At 37.9% G+C, this 18,282-nt stretch overlaps 2 protein-coding genes across 8 annotated transcripts in view; one reads left to right on the top strand and one right to left on the bottom strand.

Moving 5' to 3' along the window:
* Positions 1 to 18,282, bottom strand: part of LOC115194356 (receptor-type tyrosine-protein phosphatase eta-like) — a 54,040-nt gene that overhangs the window by 30,800 nt on the left and 4,958 nt on the right. For 2 of the 6 annotated variants that reach the window (XM_029754002.1, XM_029753993.1), the window contains exons 1-4: positions 3,218 to 3,314; positions 2,756 to 2,853; positions 2,196 to 2,287; positions 752 to 878 (exon numbers count right to left, since the gene is read on the bottom strand). The exons of 1 other annotated variant lie outside the window; for it this stretch is intronic. In XM_029754002.1, the coding sequence (XP_029609862.1) occupies positions 752 to 878; positions 2,196 to 2,287; positions 2,756 to 2,853; positions 3,218 to 3,285 (385 nt within the window). In that variant the 5' untranslated portion in view covers positions 3,286 to 3,314. Of the gene's footprint in view, positions 1 to 751; positions 879 to 2,195; positions 2,288 to 2,755; positions 2,865 to 3,217; positions 3,315 to 18,282 lie in introns of those variants that run through there. 3 more of the 6 variants (XM_029754000.1, XM_029753995.1, XM_029753994.1) reach the window with 3 other exon arrangements.
* The window catches only part of LOC115194358 (up-regulator of cell proliferation), a 29,332-nt gene continuing 27,141 nt past the window's right edge, over positions 16,092 to 18,282 (top strand). For both annotated transcript variants that reach the window (XM_029754005.1, XM_029754004.1), the window contains exon 1: positions 16,092 to 16,351. The gene's annotated coding sequence lies outside the window, so the exon portion shown is untranslated. The remainder of the gene's footprint in view (positions 16,352 to 18,282) is intronic.

The following is an 18,282-nucleotide window of genomic DNA, read 5'->3' as shown; positions in this document are numbered from 1 at the left end:
GTTATAAATTATGTTTAATTTTTGGGAAAAGAATTATAGCAGCTAGGAATTGGCGCAGGTATTCGAATATCCGAATGGACGTTAGTATTTGATTACTTGTGTGAGTGTTCATTTTTTTAGGAAATAAATTGTAGGCCTATTATAACAATGAAAAAGCTTTGTGTTATTAAACTAAATGAAATTATCATTTTGACATTGTTACACACAGGGATATACCATGATATTTGAAATTCTTAATTTAATAAAACAAGTTTTTATGACAATGACTATACATATTGAAGAGTTATCAACACAACTCTCTTTTCAGGCATGAAAAGGTTATAAATAAATGCTATTATACTGCATCATCCCTACTGTTGTTATGCTAGCAGTGAAAAACAGATACAACCAGTGACGGTTATTATCAAATACAACCACTAATGTAGTGGTAAAGAAAATGGTTGGTAACTGCTTTTGGCTGTTCGCAGTGAATAAAGTAATGCTCCGTATATTTTATGCACTTTTCCATGATCGGTGAGTAAACTCTTGAACAAAATACAAATAATTTATGTGTGTTTATCCCCCACTACACCACTGGTTACAACATAATATCACTACAACTCCCTAATATGCATACAGATGCAGTGTTTTCATGTGAATGGAAAGAAACGGATATTGGTTTTATGAAATGATAAAGTATACTCTAAGGTTGCCAATAATTCAGATTCAGTATATGTAAATGATCAAAATTTCTCTAATATGATTGAAGCACCTTCTACAGCAGCCTCCATCTGTCGAGCTGGCTGTACCTCCAGACCGTCAGCTTGTACTCTCTGAGATGTGTCCTCATCTTCCCCAAGTTTTAAGTCAAGGAATTGATCACTGGCATCATGAAAGTCCTTCAAATGAAAAGAAAAACATTTACAGCAGGAATTAAAGGTTTTATCCTTTGAAATTTCAGTCAATTGAATGATTAAAATATTTTCCCACATTGCAAATTGCAAAGCAATTAACTTAATAATAGAGGGCATATTTTAAGGACAACTACAGAAAGTATTCACATCCCTTGATTTTTTCCACATTTAATTGAGTTACAAAGTGGGATTAAAATACATTTAATTGTCCTTTTTTTTAAATTATCCACACAAAATACTCTGTAACGTCAAAGTGAAAGAAACAATCTAACATTTGTAAAAAAAACAATGTTTTACAATAAATATCTACATATATACTGTATATATAAAATAAACACTAATATCTCTTGATTAGATAAATACTCAACCCCATGGGTCAATACATGGTACAATCACATTTGGCAGCGACTACAACTGTTGAGTCTTTCTGGGTAAGTCTTTAAGAGCTTTCCACACATGGACTGTGCAACATTTGCCAATTATTATTAAAAAAATTATTCAAGCTCTGTCAAATTTACATTTTACATTTTAGTCATTTAGCAGACGCTCTTATCCAGAGCGACTTACAGTAGTGAATGCATACATTTCATACATTTTTTCTCCATACTGGTCCCCCGTGGGAATCGAACCCACAACCCTGGCGTTGCAAACACCATGCTCTACCAACTGAGCTACACGGGTATTGACATGAAACTGAAACAAACTGAAACAAAACAATGACGCCTGGGGAAGGGAGTGACAAAGGGAGTGACAAATATAGGGAAGCTAATCAGGGAAGTGATGGAGTCCAGGTGAGTCTGATGACACGCAGGTGCGTGTAACTATGGTGAAAGGTTTGCGCCATAACGAGCAGCCTGGTGACCTAGAGGCTGGAGAGGGAGCACCGGTGACACACAGAGTCCATGTAACTTATTATGTTATTTGTTAAGCCAAATTTACTATTGAACTAATTTACTATTGAACTAATTTACTATTGAACTAATTTAGGCTAAGGGGCTGAATACTTATGCAACAACTACATTTTAGTTATCACATTTTTGTTAATATTTTTTTTAAATGTGATATGTTCTTCCACTTTGACATTGCAGAGTATTTTGAGTAGACAAAAACATTCAATTAAATCCATGTAAATCTCACTTTGTAACCCAATAAAATGTGAAGAAATCAAAGGGGTATGAATACTTTTGCAAGGCACTGTATATATATATCGAGCTGACAAGGTTATTGATTCTGTATGATAAGTTATACAACACATTTCTATCTGGAAAGACTTATATGTGAAAGAGCAACAGCAAACCCTACCTCTTCATCTGAGGAACTGTCCATTGGCAAGGTGTCTTCAGCCGCTCCACTCCTACCCCGGTCATAGGTGAGATCTTTCAGACTGCCTGGCTCTGCAACACGTTTGGGATAATACAGTAGATGAGCTTATGTTACAATGCTAATCAAATATATGTTGCAGCACATCAAAAAGATGAAGAAACACTTATCAAATGTAGTTTTTTTCATTAGAAACAAAGTGGTTCAGGCCCTGAATGCTGATTGGCTGACAGCCGTGGTATATCAGACCGTATAGTTCACTGTATTCACATATGACAAAACAATTTATTTTTACTACTCTAATTTCGTTGGTAACCAGTTTATAATAGCAATAAGGCACCTCGGGGGTTTGTGATATATGGCCAATATACCCACGGCTAAGGGCTGTGTCCAGGCACTCCGCAATGCTTCGTGCAAAGAACAGCCCTTAGCCGTGGTATATTTAACATATACCACACCTCCTCGGGCCTTATTGCTTAAATGTATTTTGTCAATAATTGAAAAAAATCACACATCCAAAAAAAAGGCCAGAGGCTACCTACCTCTCTCTTCCTCGACGATTGCGTTGCATCTCAAGCAAAACTGCTGTCCCTCCTCACAAAGCGTGTGACAACTAGGACACTTCATTTTCAGAAAATGTCTGGAACACATCTGGAATTCAATAAAAATGTGCGTAACAGTGAAGTGAAATGTAGTAATTTAGACACCCCATAGAATGAATATATTTTTAAATCAATGTCACATAATCGGATCATGAGAAGGTAAACAAAAAACGTAAGTATATTAACCTACCCTATCAAACATTTGCATTCGTAAAAAGTATATTAGCCTACAGCAAGCTTAGTATATAATCAGCTAATATGATATTAGATGTACAATTCCGTAGGCCTACAGGTTGTATAAACTTTCACTTCGTTAAAATAAAGATAAAAACATAATAAGTTGCTTTGTGATTTAAGCTATTAGACAGTTTGATAAGCAAAGTTTGATGAGACACGATTTACCTGTATATCACCATGCAGCTCAATGACAATGCATAATCAACTGTTCCAGCTACTGTACTAAATGCCATTGGGATGAACCATGTGTAAGAATGAATCTGTCTACTGTGCCAGACTGACAACATTCATGCCATCACATTTTGAAAATGTTCAGTAGTTCACTGTATTCACATATAACTTTAGCCTACACGTTATTAGAATGTAATTAACGTTAAAAAAAAAAAATATATATATATAGCATCATTTGGTTCAGTCCGTCTATACTTTTCCCTCAGTTTCATTTCAGTCGATCGACAATAGACCACGTTGAGTTTCGTTTCGACGACGCAGATTGCAGAAAGTTTTCAATGGCACGGATTCAAGAATGGTCTTGAACATGAATGAACATTTAGCAGACTAGTTGGTGTATTGGTTAATTAAATCAAATAGTATGTTCTCGAATACAACAAGTGTAGACCATACAGTGAAATGCTTAATTACAAGCGCTTAAACAACAATTCAGTTATATGAAAAATACCTACAAAAATAAAAGTAACAAATAATTATAGAGCAGCAGTAAAATAGGGTATATACAGGAGGTAGCCATACCGAGTCAATGTGCGGGGGCACCGGTTAGTCGAGGTTATTGAGGTAATATGTACATGTAGGTAGAGTTATTAAAGTGACTATGCATAGATAATAACAGAGTAGCAGCAGCGTAAAAGAGAGGGGGGGCAATGAAAATAGTCTGTGTAGCCATTTGATTAGATGTTCAAGAGTCTTATGGCTTGGTAGTAGAAGCTCTTTAGAATCCTCTTGGACCTAGATGTGGTGCTCCGGTACCGCTTGCCATGCGGTAGCAGAGAGAACAGTCTATGACAAGGGTGGCTAGAGCCTTTGACAATTTTTAGGGCTTTCCTCTGACACCGCCTGGTATAGAGGTCCTGGATGGCAGGCAGCTTGCCCTAGCGATGTACTGGGCTGTTCGCACTAACCTCTGTAGTGCCTTGCGGTCAGAGGCTGAGCAGTTGCCATACCAGGCAGTGATGCAACCAGTCAGGATGCTCTCAAAGCTGTAGAACCTTTTTGAGGATCTGAGGACCCATGCCAAATCTTTTCAGTTTCCTGAGGGGGGAATAGGTTTTGTCGTGCCCGCTTCACGACTGTCTTGGTGTGTTTGGACCACGTTAGTTTGTTGGTGATGTGGACACCAAGGAACTTGAAGCTCTCAACCTGCTCCACTACAGCCCCGTCGATGAGAAAGACACGTGCTCGGTCCTCTTTTTCGTGTAGTCCACAATCATCTCCTTTGTCGTGATCAGGGTTGGTAGTCATTTAGGCATGTTACCTTAGTGTTCTTGGGCACAGGCACTATGGTGGTCTTCTTAATAACCTGTTGGGGATAGGGGGCAGTATTTGCACGGCCGGATAAAAAACGTACCCGATTTAATCTGGTTACTACCCTTGCCCAGTAACTAGAATATGCATATAATTGTTTGATTTGGATAGAAAACACCCTAAAGTTTCTAAAACTGTTTGAATGGTGTCTGTGAGTATAACAGAACTCATTTGGCAGGCCAAAACCTGAGAAGATTCCAAACAGGAAGCGCTCTCTCTGACTATTTCTTGGACTTCTTGATCATCTCTATCCAAAACAGGGGATCTCTGGCATAACGTGACATTTTCTAACGCTCCCATAGGCTCTCAGAAGGCGCCAGTACGTTGAATGGTGACTTTGCAGGCCATGGCTGAAAAACAGTAGCGCATTTGGATAGTGGTCGATCTGAGAACAATAAGACTGGGGCGCGTGCACGAGCCGACACCATGTTTTTATTTTTTCGTCTTTGAACGAAAACAGGGTTTCCCGGTCGGAATATTATCGCTTTTTTTATGAGAAAAATCGCATAAAAAATGATTTTAAACAGCGTTTGACATGCTTCGAAGTACGGTAATGGAATATTTTGAATTTTTTTGTCACGAAACGCGCCGGGCGCGTCACCCTTCTTTACCCTTCGGATAGTGTCTTGAACGCACGAACAAAACGCCGCTATTTGGATATAACTATGGATTATTTGGAACCAAACCAACATTTGTTATTGAAGTAGAAGTCCTGGGAGTGCATTCTGACGAAGAACAGCAAAGGTAATCCAATTTTTCTAATAGTAAATCTGAGTTTGGTGAGTACCACACTTGTGGTACTCACAAGTGTGTGTCAAAATAGCTAGCCCGTGATGGCCGGGCTATCTACTCAGAATATTGCAAAATGTGCTTTTAAAAAAAAAAAAAATTCTAATAGTAAATCTGAGTTTGGTGAGTACCACACTTGGTGGGTGTCAAAATAGCTAGCCCGTGATGGCCAGGCTATTTACTCAGAATATTGCAAAATGTGCTTTCACCGAAAAGCTATTTTAAAATCGGACACCGGGATTGCATAAAGGAGTTCTGTATCTATAATTCTTAAAATAATTGTTATGTTTTTTGTGAACGTTTATCGTGAGTAATTTAGTAAATTCACCGGAAGTGTTCGGTGGGAATGCTAGTCACATGCTAGTCACATGCTAATGTAAAAAGCTGGTTTTTGATATAAATATGAACTTGATTGAACAAAACATGCATGTATTGTATAACACAATGTCCTAGGAGTGTCATCTGATGAAGATTATCAAAGGTTAGTGCTGCATTTAGCTGTGGTTTGGGTTTATTTGACATTATATGCTAGCTTGAAAAATGGGTGTCTGATTATTTCTGGCTGGGTACTCTGCTGACATAATCTAATGTTTTGCTTTCGTTGTAAAGCCTTTTTGAAATCGGACAGTGTGGTTAGATTAACGAGAGTCTTGTCTTTAAAATGGTGTAAAATAGTCATATGTTTGAGAAATTTAAGTAATAGCATTTCTAAGGTATTTGAATATCGCGCCACGGGATTCCACTGGCTGTTGAGTAGCCCATAGAGGTTAAAACATGTTGATATTACAAACTCGGACAAGGAAGAAGTTGAAAATGTCAGTGAAGACACTTGCCAGTTGGTCAGCGCATTCTCGCAGTACACATCCTGGTAATTCGTCTGGCCTTGCGGCCTTGTGAATGTTGGTAGTTTAATCTTCCGCGTAGCTCGTCGATTTTATTCTCTAAAGATTGCACGTTTGCTCGCAGAATGAAGGGAACTGGGGGTTTATTCGATCGCCTACGAATTCCCAGAAGGCAGCCCGCCCTTTGGCCCCTTTTTCTCCGCCTCCTCTTCACGCATATCGCAGGGATCTGGGCCTGTTCCCGAGAAAGCAGTATATCCTTCGCGTCGGGCTCGTCAGAGTCGTGAAAGGAAAAAGGGGATTCTGCCAGTCTGTGGTGAGTAATCACAGTCCTGTTGTCTAGAAGTTATTTTCGGTCATAAGAGATGGTAGCAGCAACATTATGTACGAAATACGTTTAAAAGAAGTTACGAACAAAAAAAACAATAGGTTGGGGACACGTAAAATGCATGCCTGTATTTAGTTTTCATGCTAGTGAGGGCCGTGAATCCACTCTCACATAGGTACGTGGTTGCAAAGGGCATCAATGTCTTAAACCTCTTGCATCTAGACGTTCCGCTAGCGGAACGCCTCGCCAAATATCCAATGGAAGAACGTGGCGCGAAATACAAAACCTCAAAAAATTCAAGAATTTAAATTTTTCAAACATATGACTATTTTACACCATTTTAAAGACAAGACTCTCATTAATCTAACCACATTGTCCGATTTCAAAAAGGCTTTACAGTGAAAGCAAAACATTAGATTATGTTAGGAGAGTACATAGCCAAAAACAACCACATAGCCATTTTCCAAGCAAGCATATATGTCACATAAACCCAAAACACAGCTAAAAGAAGCACTAACCTTTGATCTTCATCAGATGACACTCCTAGGACATTATGTTATACAATACATGCATGTTTTGTTCAATCAAGTTCATATTTCTATCCAAAAACAACTTTTTACATTGGCATGTGATGTTCAGAACATGCATTCCCACCCAAAACTTCCGTTGAATTTACTAAATTACTCATCATAAACGTTGACAAAATACATAACAATTATTTTAAGAATTATAGATACAGAACTCCTTTATGCATTCGCTATGTCAGATTTTAAAATAGCTTTTTGACGAAAGCACATTTTGCAATATTTTGAGTACATAGCTTAGCCATCACGGCTGGCTATTCAGACACCCGCCAAGTTCGAGGCTCACTAAACTCAGAATTACTATTAGAAAAATGCTATTACCTTTGCTGATCTTCGTCAGATTGCACTCCCAGGACTGCTACTTCCACAAGAAATTATGTTTTTGTTCCAAATAATCCATATTTATGTCCAAATATCTCCGTTTTGTTTGTGCGTTCAGGTCACTATCCAAAGGGTAACGCGCGAGCGCATATCGAGACAAAAAAAATCAAAATGTTCCTTTACCGTACTTAGAAGCATGTCAAACGCTGTTTAAAATCAATTTGTATGGTATTTTTCTCGTAAAATAGCGATAATATTCCAACCGGACAATACTGTATTCATTCAAAGAGGGAAAGAAAAAACAGCATGGTCGCGGGACCGCGCATCTCCAATCTCTTAGTCACCAGACAGACCACTGACAAACTGTGCTCCTATACTTTGCCCAGAGACAGGAGACGCCTCAATCCACTTTCTCAAAGCTTTAGAGAGCCAATGGAAGCCTTAGAAAGTGACATGTAACAGCTCAGATACTGTAGTTTCGATAGAGAAGCAAAAGAAGGACTACAAATTCGCACACAGGTCACTTCCTGCTTGGAATCTTCTCAGGTTTTTGCCTGCCATATGAGTTCTGTTATACTCACAGACACCATTCAAACAGTTTTAGAAACTTTAGAGTGTTTTCTATCAAAATCTACTAATGATATGCATATTCTCGTTTCTGGGCAAGAGTAGTAACCAGTTTAAATCGGGTACGTTTTTTTCATCCGGCTGTGAAAATACTGCCCCCTATCCCAAACAGGTTTTAACAGCGCGTTGCCAAGGCAGGATACTCTGAGCGCAGCCCAATCCAGAAATCTGGCAGGGGCTTCTGATTAAATTAAATTTTCACAGAACCTCTTGTTGCAATTTCGATGAGGCTCTTTTGTTCAGATATCGGTTAGGGGACTGGAGGCTTACTCAGGTGCTTCGCTATATAACATTTGACATTGTCCGTAAGCTTGAGTTCATTTGCACACAAAAAATCATACAATGATGGAAAGACCTGTGTGTTGTCCTTGTTAATACAGACAGAGAAAAGCTCCAACTTCTTAATAATAGCCTCAATTCTGTCCTGCACATTGAATATAGTTGCGGGGAGTCCCTGTAATCCTATATTCAGATTATTCAGGCGAGAAAAAACATCACCCAGATAGGCCAGTCGTGTGAAAAACTCGTCATCATGCAAGCAGTCAGACAACTGAAAAATTATGGTCAGTAAAGAAAATTTCACCCAAATGTACAGTCCCCTTGTAAAATTGAAATGGATTGTTTGGAATTTAAGATTTTTTAAAATGTGAATCACATTTTTATTAGGCGTACCCCCGACGGCATTGCGCATACCCCAGTTTGGGAATACCTTCTGTAGGCTATTCTCATTGGTTCTCCTTTACCAGTTAGTTCTCCTTAGGCACAGATCTAGGATCAGCTTACCGTATCCAAATCCTAATGTTAACCATTAGCCTAGTGGGAAAAATACAAACCTTGTCCATAGACAATGACCTTGGATCAGTGTCTTGATATCTTTACCCTACACTGATAAATCTATCAACCTATTGTCTGTGGATGACTGGAGGGAGTAGTATTTTATAATCTAAGACCAGTAAAACAAGGTCAGATCTAGTGCTTTTGTCAAGGGTGTGCGTACTGGTAGCGGAGTCTGGTGCAGGAGAGCAGAGAGTTGTGAACAGGCGCACACTTTATTGAGGCAGGAGAAACCAACAGACGGACGCCACTGCGTCAAAACCTCCAGCCAATTGGCAAAAGTGTAAAACGCGCAAACAGTCACAATAATTATGTTCAAACAAATAAACATACCTCGTGACAAAACACGGAATAATACAAACACCAGTCTGGCGTGTCAAACTTGACACGTAACACAAACAATATCACACAAAGACATGAGGGGGAACAGAGGAAAAAATACATGCAGTGTGATTGGGAAATGCAAACCAGGTGTGCAGAACAAGACAAAACAAATGGAACAATGAAAAATGGAGCAGCGATGGCTAGAAAGCCGGTGACGTCGACTGCCGAACGCCGCCCAAACAAGGAGAGGAGCCGACTTCAGCGGAAGTCGTGACAGCTTTCTCTCTTCAGTGAGATACCATTTACAATAAAGCATCTAATAATGTTTTTACCAACACTTGTAACTGAAGTTTATGCTGTTTTTTTATCCTAAGTTTATTTAATTAGCATTGTTACTTTAGTTAACATATCTATTATCCCATACTTATTTACAATCCAGGCCATCTGAACGTTTTTGACCTTTGAGTGGGGCGGCTGAATTTTTATTTATTTATTTATTTCACCTTTATTTAACCAGGTAGGCAAGTTGAGAACAAGTTCTCATTTACAATTGCGACCTGGCCATGATAAAGCATAGCAGTTCGACAACATACAACAACACAGAGTTACACATGGAGTAAAACAACATACAATCAATGATGCAGTAGAAAAAAATAAGACTATATACAATGTGAGCAAATGATGTGAGATAAGGGAGGTAAAGGCAAAAAATGCCATGGTGGCAAAGTAAATAAAGTATAGCAAGAAAAACACTGGAATGCACCTTGCTAATGGATAAAAATGAAGAGGTAGGTTGTGACACTTGGGGGTGAACCTTAAATCTTTCCTCAATTCCTCACGTCCTCTCTCCTCACCCCCTTCCTTAAATGCAATGAAATGGATCTCTGATGTGTTTTGAGAAACGGGGCAAGGAGATAGAATGCAAGCAATCAAGGAAAGACTTCTGAGATCCACCCTAGATGCTTTTACACAGGTACAGGAGGACAGTGTCCAGATTGGAGGGCATTCATATTTGTTGCGATAGCTAGATATTTTGCATACTGTCAAAATCGTGTAAAACTACAGCACCACCTAGTATACCCCCCCTTAAATCCCTGAGCTGACTAGGTGAGCACTTAACCCTAATTGCTCCTGTAAGTTGCTCTGTTCAAGACATCTGCTAAATGACTAAAATGTAATTATAAACTTGGGGGTTCGAGCCCTGAATGTTGATTGGCCGAAAGCCATGGTATATGAGACCTATACTATGGGTATGACAAAACATTTATTTTTCCCTTTTCTAATTATGTTTGTAACCAGTTTATAATACAAATAAGGCACCTCAGGTTTGTGGTATATGGGCCATATACCACATGCACCTGTGCCTTATTGCTTTAATGTAGTGTGGTTAGTGTTATAGTAGAACTGGGAAGATAAACCGAAAATGACCAGCACTGACATTGCCTTCCTCTTACCGAAGCATTTTGCTTACATCAGTAATTTTCTGTGACTTTTCTACACAACTTTCCTGTAGATTGTTTTAAAACCATTATTTGGTCAGCTATAAAAGCCTCTGCATTATGTTAATTCCTGCTATGAAAGTATCTGCCTGTCCCTGTTACGCTGTCGGCTGCTGACTCTCACTCCCTTTCCCCACTGTGCACGTATGAGGGAGTTTTTTACAACTTACATTGCTACGTCATACAAAACAGAACGCAGGTACTAACAAGAAAATACTAAAACATACAAGAAATATCAATGAAATAATACAAAAATTAACAATTCTAGTGCAATTGTAATCACTGAAAAATTCTCATTATAATGATTCAGAAAATGTTATTCACTAGGGATAATATTTTAATAAGATAGTTAAATTCAATCAAGAATATGTGTAATTTTGGTGAAGAATTTTTGTTTATGTTTAACTTCTTGGTGACGGGAGTATTCGGAAATTCAGATGAATAACTTGCCCAAATTAAACTGCCTGCTACTCGGGCCCAGAAGGTAGGATATGCATATTAGTAGATTTGGATAGAAAACACGCTGAAGTTTCTAAAACTGTTTGAATGATGTCTGTGAGTATAACAGAACTCATATGGCAGGCAAAAACCTGAGAAGAAATCCAACCAGGAAGTGGTTTGTAGGTTTTCAAGTGATTGCCTATCCAAACTACAGTGTCTGTGGGGTCATTTTGCACTTCCTAAGGCTTCCACTAGATGTCAACAGTCTTTAGAACCTTGTTTCATGCTTCTACTGTTACTGGGGAGAGAATAAGAGCTGTGGACTGCCTGAGACCAATGAGTTGTTTACTGCATGGCCACGCAGGCGCGCCGTTCCTTCTTTTTCCTCGGTAATGAATCGCGCATTATGCCTTTGGAATAGTGATCTGAACGCGCGAACAAAATTGAGGTATTTGGACATAAATATGGAATTTATCGAATAAAACAAACATTTCTTGTGGAAGTGGGAGTCCTGGGAGTGCATTCCGACGAAGATCAGCAAAGGTAAGTGGAGATTTATAATACTATTTCTGAGTTTTGTTGACTCCAGAACTTGGCGGGTAACTGTATAGCTTGCTTTGATGGCTGAGCTCTGTACTCAGAATATTGAACAATGTGCTTTCGCTGTAAAGCTATTTTGAAATCTGACACAGCGGTTGCATTAAGGGGAAGTGTATCTATTATTCTTCCAATAACTGTTGTAAATTTTATCAACGTTTATGATGAGTATTTTTGTAAATTGATGTGCTCATTCACCGGAAGTTTTGGGAGGCAAAACATTTTCTGAACATCACGTGCCAATGTAAAATGGGGTTTTTGGATATAAATATGAACTTTATCGAACAAAACATACATGTATTGTGTAACATTGAGTCCTGGGAGTGTCATCTGATGAAGATCGTCAAAGGTTAGTGATTCATTTTAGCTGTATTTCTGTTTTTTGTGACGCCTCTCCTTGCTTGGAAAATGGCTGTGTGGTCTCGGCGCTGTCCTAACATAATCTAATGTTATGCTTTCGCCGTAAAGCCTTTTTGAAATCGGACAATGTGGTTGGATTAACGAGAAGTGTATCTTTAAAATGGGATATAATAGTTGTATGTTTGAGAAATTTGAATTATGAGATTTTTGTTGTTTTGAATTTGCCGCCCTGCTATTTCACTGGCTGCTATTTATCCTCCATCCCAGAGAGCATAAAGTATTTGGCAACAAGAATTTAACAAAATCACAATCATTTCAATGGTCTTGTTATCGTTGCAATAGTAACATATTATATCCTTCATGTCAAACACATGGGTAGTGTTCATAATAGTAAATAAGTATTCTACAAGGTTTTCCCAAAATTCTGACACAAATTTACATTTAAAGAACAAGTGAGACAGATCTCACCTTTTTCACAGAAAACGCAGATATCATCAATAGCCACAAATTTGGACAACATAGATATGGATATATCTTATGTCAAATGTTAAAGTGCACTTCCTTAAATTTGTTTGTTATACAATACTTGTAAGGGCTTAACATTGCATTTTTCCAGACAATGTCAGGAATAAGCATGTTCCAGAAAAATGTTCCTCTCGGTGTAAGTTGGTTTTGTGAATGGAGAATTTGTTTTCTATATTTATTTCATCAAGATTTCTCAAGTAAGCCCACGCCTTCCAATCTGAGTTCTGGATAAGCTTTGTGATCATTACCAAAGCAAAGATTAGTTTTCATTATTGTAGTTAGACCACTGGGAATTTTTTTTATCACAGAAATAGACTCTGAAAGGTATTGGAAACTCTTTCAATGTTATAAATTGTTCATATGTAAGAATATTACCCCTGTTGTCGAAAACATCAAGAACAAAGTCAATATTCCTCTCATGCCAGGTGGGGTAGAACAATTACTTATTCCTTACAGTTATGTCTGAATTATTCCACAAAAGAGCTTTATGTGGGGAAACATTGTGCAGGAAACATATTTTCCAGGCCATTAAAGCTTGTTGGTGAAACCTAGCCAATTTAGCAGGCAATCTTTCAGGAAAATAATTACATTTCAGTAAAAATTTAAGACCTTCCAACTTCCCAATTAAACACATTATTTGGAATGAAATACCATATTGAATCAGTATTGATCAAACGTCTTTTCAACCAGTTGATCTTGAAAGTGTTATTTATGTCAACAAAATCCAACACTTCCATACCTCCTTCAGCTCTTTTATTAGAGAGGACTGACTTTAGTTTGTGAGATTTAATTTTCCAGACGAAGTCAAGAAAGGACTTATTGATCTCTTTACAAGTAGCAGGATTTACACAAACATAATGAGGGGTACAAAAAAATGAGACAGTCCCTCTGCCTTGGACGGAAGAACTCTCCCATGTATAGAAAGATCTCTTTGTAGCCAATTATTAAATATATTTTTGGTTTTCTTAATTTTAGGAGAGAAATTCATATGTTGTCTGACTAAATGTTTTTTTGACAGATGCATTCCTAAATATTTATCACAGTAATTTACATACATTTTTTATATTTCTTTATCATCAGAGTCAAATAAACATTCATTTTTAATCCTGATGCAATAAAACATGCAGTTATAGCATTAAGGGCATGAGTCTGTCTCTTAAAAAAAAAGGAGTATCAGCCAGTTGGGAAATGTTAATTTCTTTGTTAAAAATGGATAAGCCATACAGATTTGCATTATTCAGAATATCTAGAGATAGAAGTTCCACAACCAAAATGAATAAAAATGGCGAAATTACTTATGTTGATACTGAATATTTTGGAAGTATTAAGGTTGAGTAACACATAACTATTTATATCTTTGTAAAACATGCGAATGACTTTGATAACATTTTCACCGAATCCAAAAACTTTAAGTGGCCTAAAGAGAAATTCATGTTCAATTGTGTCAAAAGCTTTACAGAAGTACAAAAACAAGACAACCGCATCTGAGTCAATTGCATCTGAATAATCTAGAAGGTCCAAGACTAAACGAATGTTAGAGCTTATGTGACGGCCCTTCATAAATCCTGTTTGAATCTCATTTATAAATGGTATCTATTCCTTTCTTTAATCTTTAGGCATAAACCAAAGCAAACAATTTGTAATCAATATTTAATATAGTAATTGTTCTCCAATTGACAATGAGAGAAGGGTCTTTAACAGGCTTCGGAATCAGTGAAATAAGGCCCTGTTTCATAGCGGAGACCATTTCCCCATTTTTTTATGCAATCTTGAAACATATTAAAAATAGGGTATTCTAGTAACTCCCAAAACTGACTATTGAATTCAACTGATAGGCCATCAGGGCCAGGTGATTTCCCTTTTTTCATTGAATTCAGAGCCTCTTTAATTTCTTCAATTGACACAGGTGAATCGCAAACTGAGTGGAAATCATCCTCAATTACAGGGACAATTTTGAATGTGGCAAATGTAGCTTTCACAACCATCTTCCTGAAATTGTGAGTTCTAAAAGGTTTTCAGGAATTGACAAATGTTGATATTGTAATGGGATCTTTGCATAAAACATCATTCATTTTGAGTGCAGTTCTATATTTTCTTTTGTACTTTCTCTTTTCAAGTGCAAAAAAGTAACTAGTGTTTCTTTCCCCCTCTTCAATCCATTTTGCTCTTGACCTTACAAAGGCACCCTTTGCCAGATCTGTGTAAAGCTGTTCTAAATCTACTTGTAAAGACTTAAATACAGACTCTTCTTCTTGAGATAGATTATCTTTGTTTAGAATACTGTCAAGCTTGCTCATCAACTCTTTTTCTCTAAGGATCTTTAAGTGCATCAGCTCTTTGGCATGTTTAATGGCTACAACTCTGACTTTATATTTGAAAACTTCCCATCTACTTCCATGGCCCAAGTCTTGTCTTGCAAAAATATATTTGGCTAATGATTTGATGTTTCCAATGAGAATAGGATCTTTAAGAAGTGTGTTATTTAATTTCCAATATCCTCGAGTACCTTTTGATTTTTTAGTAGCTTGTAAATTCAGGGAAATCAAGTGACGATCAGAAAAGGGAGCCAACTGATGATCTACATCTATAACAAATTGTAACAAAACGGGGGAAATTAGGAATAAATCTACTCTAGATTTACATGACATAGTTTTGTTGGTCCATGTATAACCCTTTGCATCCGGATCGAAATAACGCCAGGCATCATCAACAGAGAGATCCTTGCATAATGTAGTGATGATATTGTTATTCTGAAGGCTTTTACTCGTTCTAGGAGGAAAACGATCAACAGATTCATCAGGTGTTTCATTAAAATCCCCTGAAATAATTAGAAAAGCCTCTGAGATTTCTTGCATAAATCCTGTACTTTTCTGGTAAATTGAATAAAAAGAGTCTTATTTGGAACATGTGAGTTATGTCCATATACATTTCAAATGATGAAAATAGCATTGTCAAGTTTAACAGTTACTATGACCCATCTCCCATCCTGTGAAGATGTGGATTCATGAATGTCACCTTTAAACGTGTGAATAAGTGTCAAAACACCAGCAGAATTTTTTGATCCATGAACGAAATAGGCCACGTCTCCCCATTGTGATTTCCAAAATTTCAAATCACTTTCACACGAATGAGTTTCCTGAAGGACAAAATCTGCGCTACTGCGTTTACAATATAAAAATAAGGCTTTCCTTTTTGTATGAGCTCTCAAACCCCTAGCATTCAGACTAACGATATTGAGTGAGTTGAAAACGAACTCCTGCATTAAAAAAAGAAAGAACACAAATTAGATAACAGAAGTAGTATTGAGAACAATAAAACAAACTGAACCTTGAGAGGATTACTCCGACGGAAAACGACGCTCAGCTGAGGTAGCGGTGGTTAACAGTATAACAAATCACTTTTTTTTTTCCAGTTGGCAAGTGTTCATAAATTGTAGTTCGAACGGTACATTTACTCGTGGCAGTACATTAACTGTGCTCTAGGCAGTACTCACAGTTCCAGTTTGGTTAATGTCAGAGTTACCCAGTAATCATTCCTCCTTCGATAAACACGCGTGGGCCACCGGATGAGAGATGCATTCTGAAAAGCACAAGCTTATGACCGTTGATTAAAATGCTATTGTGGGAAAAATACAGCTTTCAAAGCAACTAACGTTGTTCTAGTTACAGAGAGGAGAGACACAGCTTTCTGTGAGTATATCATGTATTCATCACCTCTTTAATAGTGAGTTCATGGCACCACTTTACAACCGGAGTAGGCTGTAGTTAGTGTGGTTTTAAAGCGCCTGCGGAGCGGAATGCGCCATTTGCAGTGAATAGTCCCACATCAAGTAGCCCAGGCCTAGCGCGGGAAAGTCTTTGTAGGATATTAGGCTACATTTACTGATAGCCATGTAGGCTAATTTATTAATCTATCAACAATATCATATTTAGAGTTGCCGCAATCTAGCTACATTGTTTTCACACTTGGTCCCTTTCAGCCAAGTTTTTGGTGTACTCAGTGCGGTTCGCTTAATTTTTTCGTGAACACTCCAAAAGAACTCAGATTCCTCAAAAGAGCCCCCAAAGTAAACTGAACTGAGACCAACTCGAGAGGTGGTCTGTTCCGTTCGCTTGAATTCTGCGGGCCGGATCCCTTTTTTAGGGCAATGTAAACGCAAAGCTCCCCAGGTTCGCTTGTCATTATTCCCGTACCACACACTCGACTACTGCAACACCGTTTCCCCTGCCATAACCCCTCACATTGGAATCACAAAAGAGAGAAGATAATGATGTGCAGGTTTGTAGAAAAAAAAGTGTACCGTTTTTGGATATTGATTAGCAATTGCCAGGTACTTACAGAAATTCCAAAATGTGTGCAGTTTTTTGTTCAGATTATTTGTTTGCAATATGTGACCTATAGTTTAAAAGCCTCATAAACTCTTTATTGATTGTGGGGTTTGAATAGTGAGAGAAGACAACAGAAAGGTGAGAATCACAACATAGGGAACAAAATCCAGTCCAGCTCTTAAAGGGGCAGTAGCCTATATTGGGTGTACAATTTTCAATTACAGCATTATTTATTATGCAGTTATTCTGTTACCAATCAAATGTACACGTTAATAGTATTTTCTGACTACAATTTATGTCTCATATTTTAACTAAATGTAATCTTATTAGCTTCCAAAATGTAAGTAGTTATATATAGCTCTCCAATAATGCATTCTGATTGCAGGACAAGCCATTCACTTTGTAAAAACCCAGAGTGCATGTTGGAAAAAGATCTTGGTTCCTTTCTAAATATAGCAATGTGAATGCAAAGAGGACTCTGTCCATAAAATAGGTGAAGTGGACTGGCAAAAGAGTTGAGTTCTCATTCAAGGGGAAGGGCAGTGTGAATACATAGAGAACTGAGTAATTTGGCAAAAATAATTACCTCAGAGTTCAGAGTTAACCTCTTATGGCTAGGGGGCAGTATTTTCACGGCTGGATAAAAACATACCTTATTTAATCTGATTATTACCCCTGCCCAGAAACTAGAATATGCATATAATTATTAGCTTTGGATAGAAAACACTCCAAAGTTTCTAAAACTGTTTGAATGGTGTCTGTGAGTATAACAGAACTCATTTGGCAGGCCAAAACATGAGAAGATTCTGTTCAGGAAGTACCCTGTCTGACCATTTCTTCCCCTTGTTGATTCTCTCTATCCATTACAAAGGATCTCTGCTGTTACGTGACACTTCCTACGGCTTCCATGGGCCCTCAGAGCCCGGGAAAAAGCTGAATGACGTAATTCAAAGCCCTGGCTGAAACACACGAGCGCTTTTGCTAAGTGGTCTATCAGCAGACAAAAGGCTTAGGCGCATGCCCGAATCGACCCCGTGATGTATTTTCTTTCGGCTGTTTACCTAATTGCAGATTCCCGGTCGGAATATTATCGCTTTTTTACGAGAAAAATGTTTAATTGATTTTAAACAGCGGTTGACATGCTTCGAAGTACGGTAATGAAATATTTAGAAATCTTTTGTCACGAAATGCGCCATGCGCACGACCCTTATTTACCATTGGGATAGTGTCTAGAACGCACGAACAAAACGTCGCTGATGGAACATAACTATGGATTATTTTGGACCAAACCT

The sequence above is a fragment of the Salmo trutta genome, chromosome 5, assembly GCF_901001165.1.
Source record: "Salmo trutta chromosome 5, fSalTru1.1, whole genome shotgun sequence".
NCBI classification, from domain to species: Eukaryota; Metazoa; Chordata; class Actinopteri; order Salmoniformes; family Salmonidae; genus Salmo; species Salmo trutta.
Note: the sequence above shows the minus strand (reverse complement) of the source record. Positions and strands in the feature narration are given on the sequence as shown.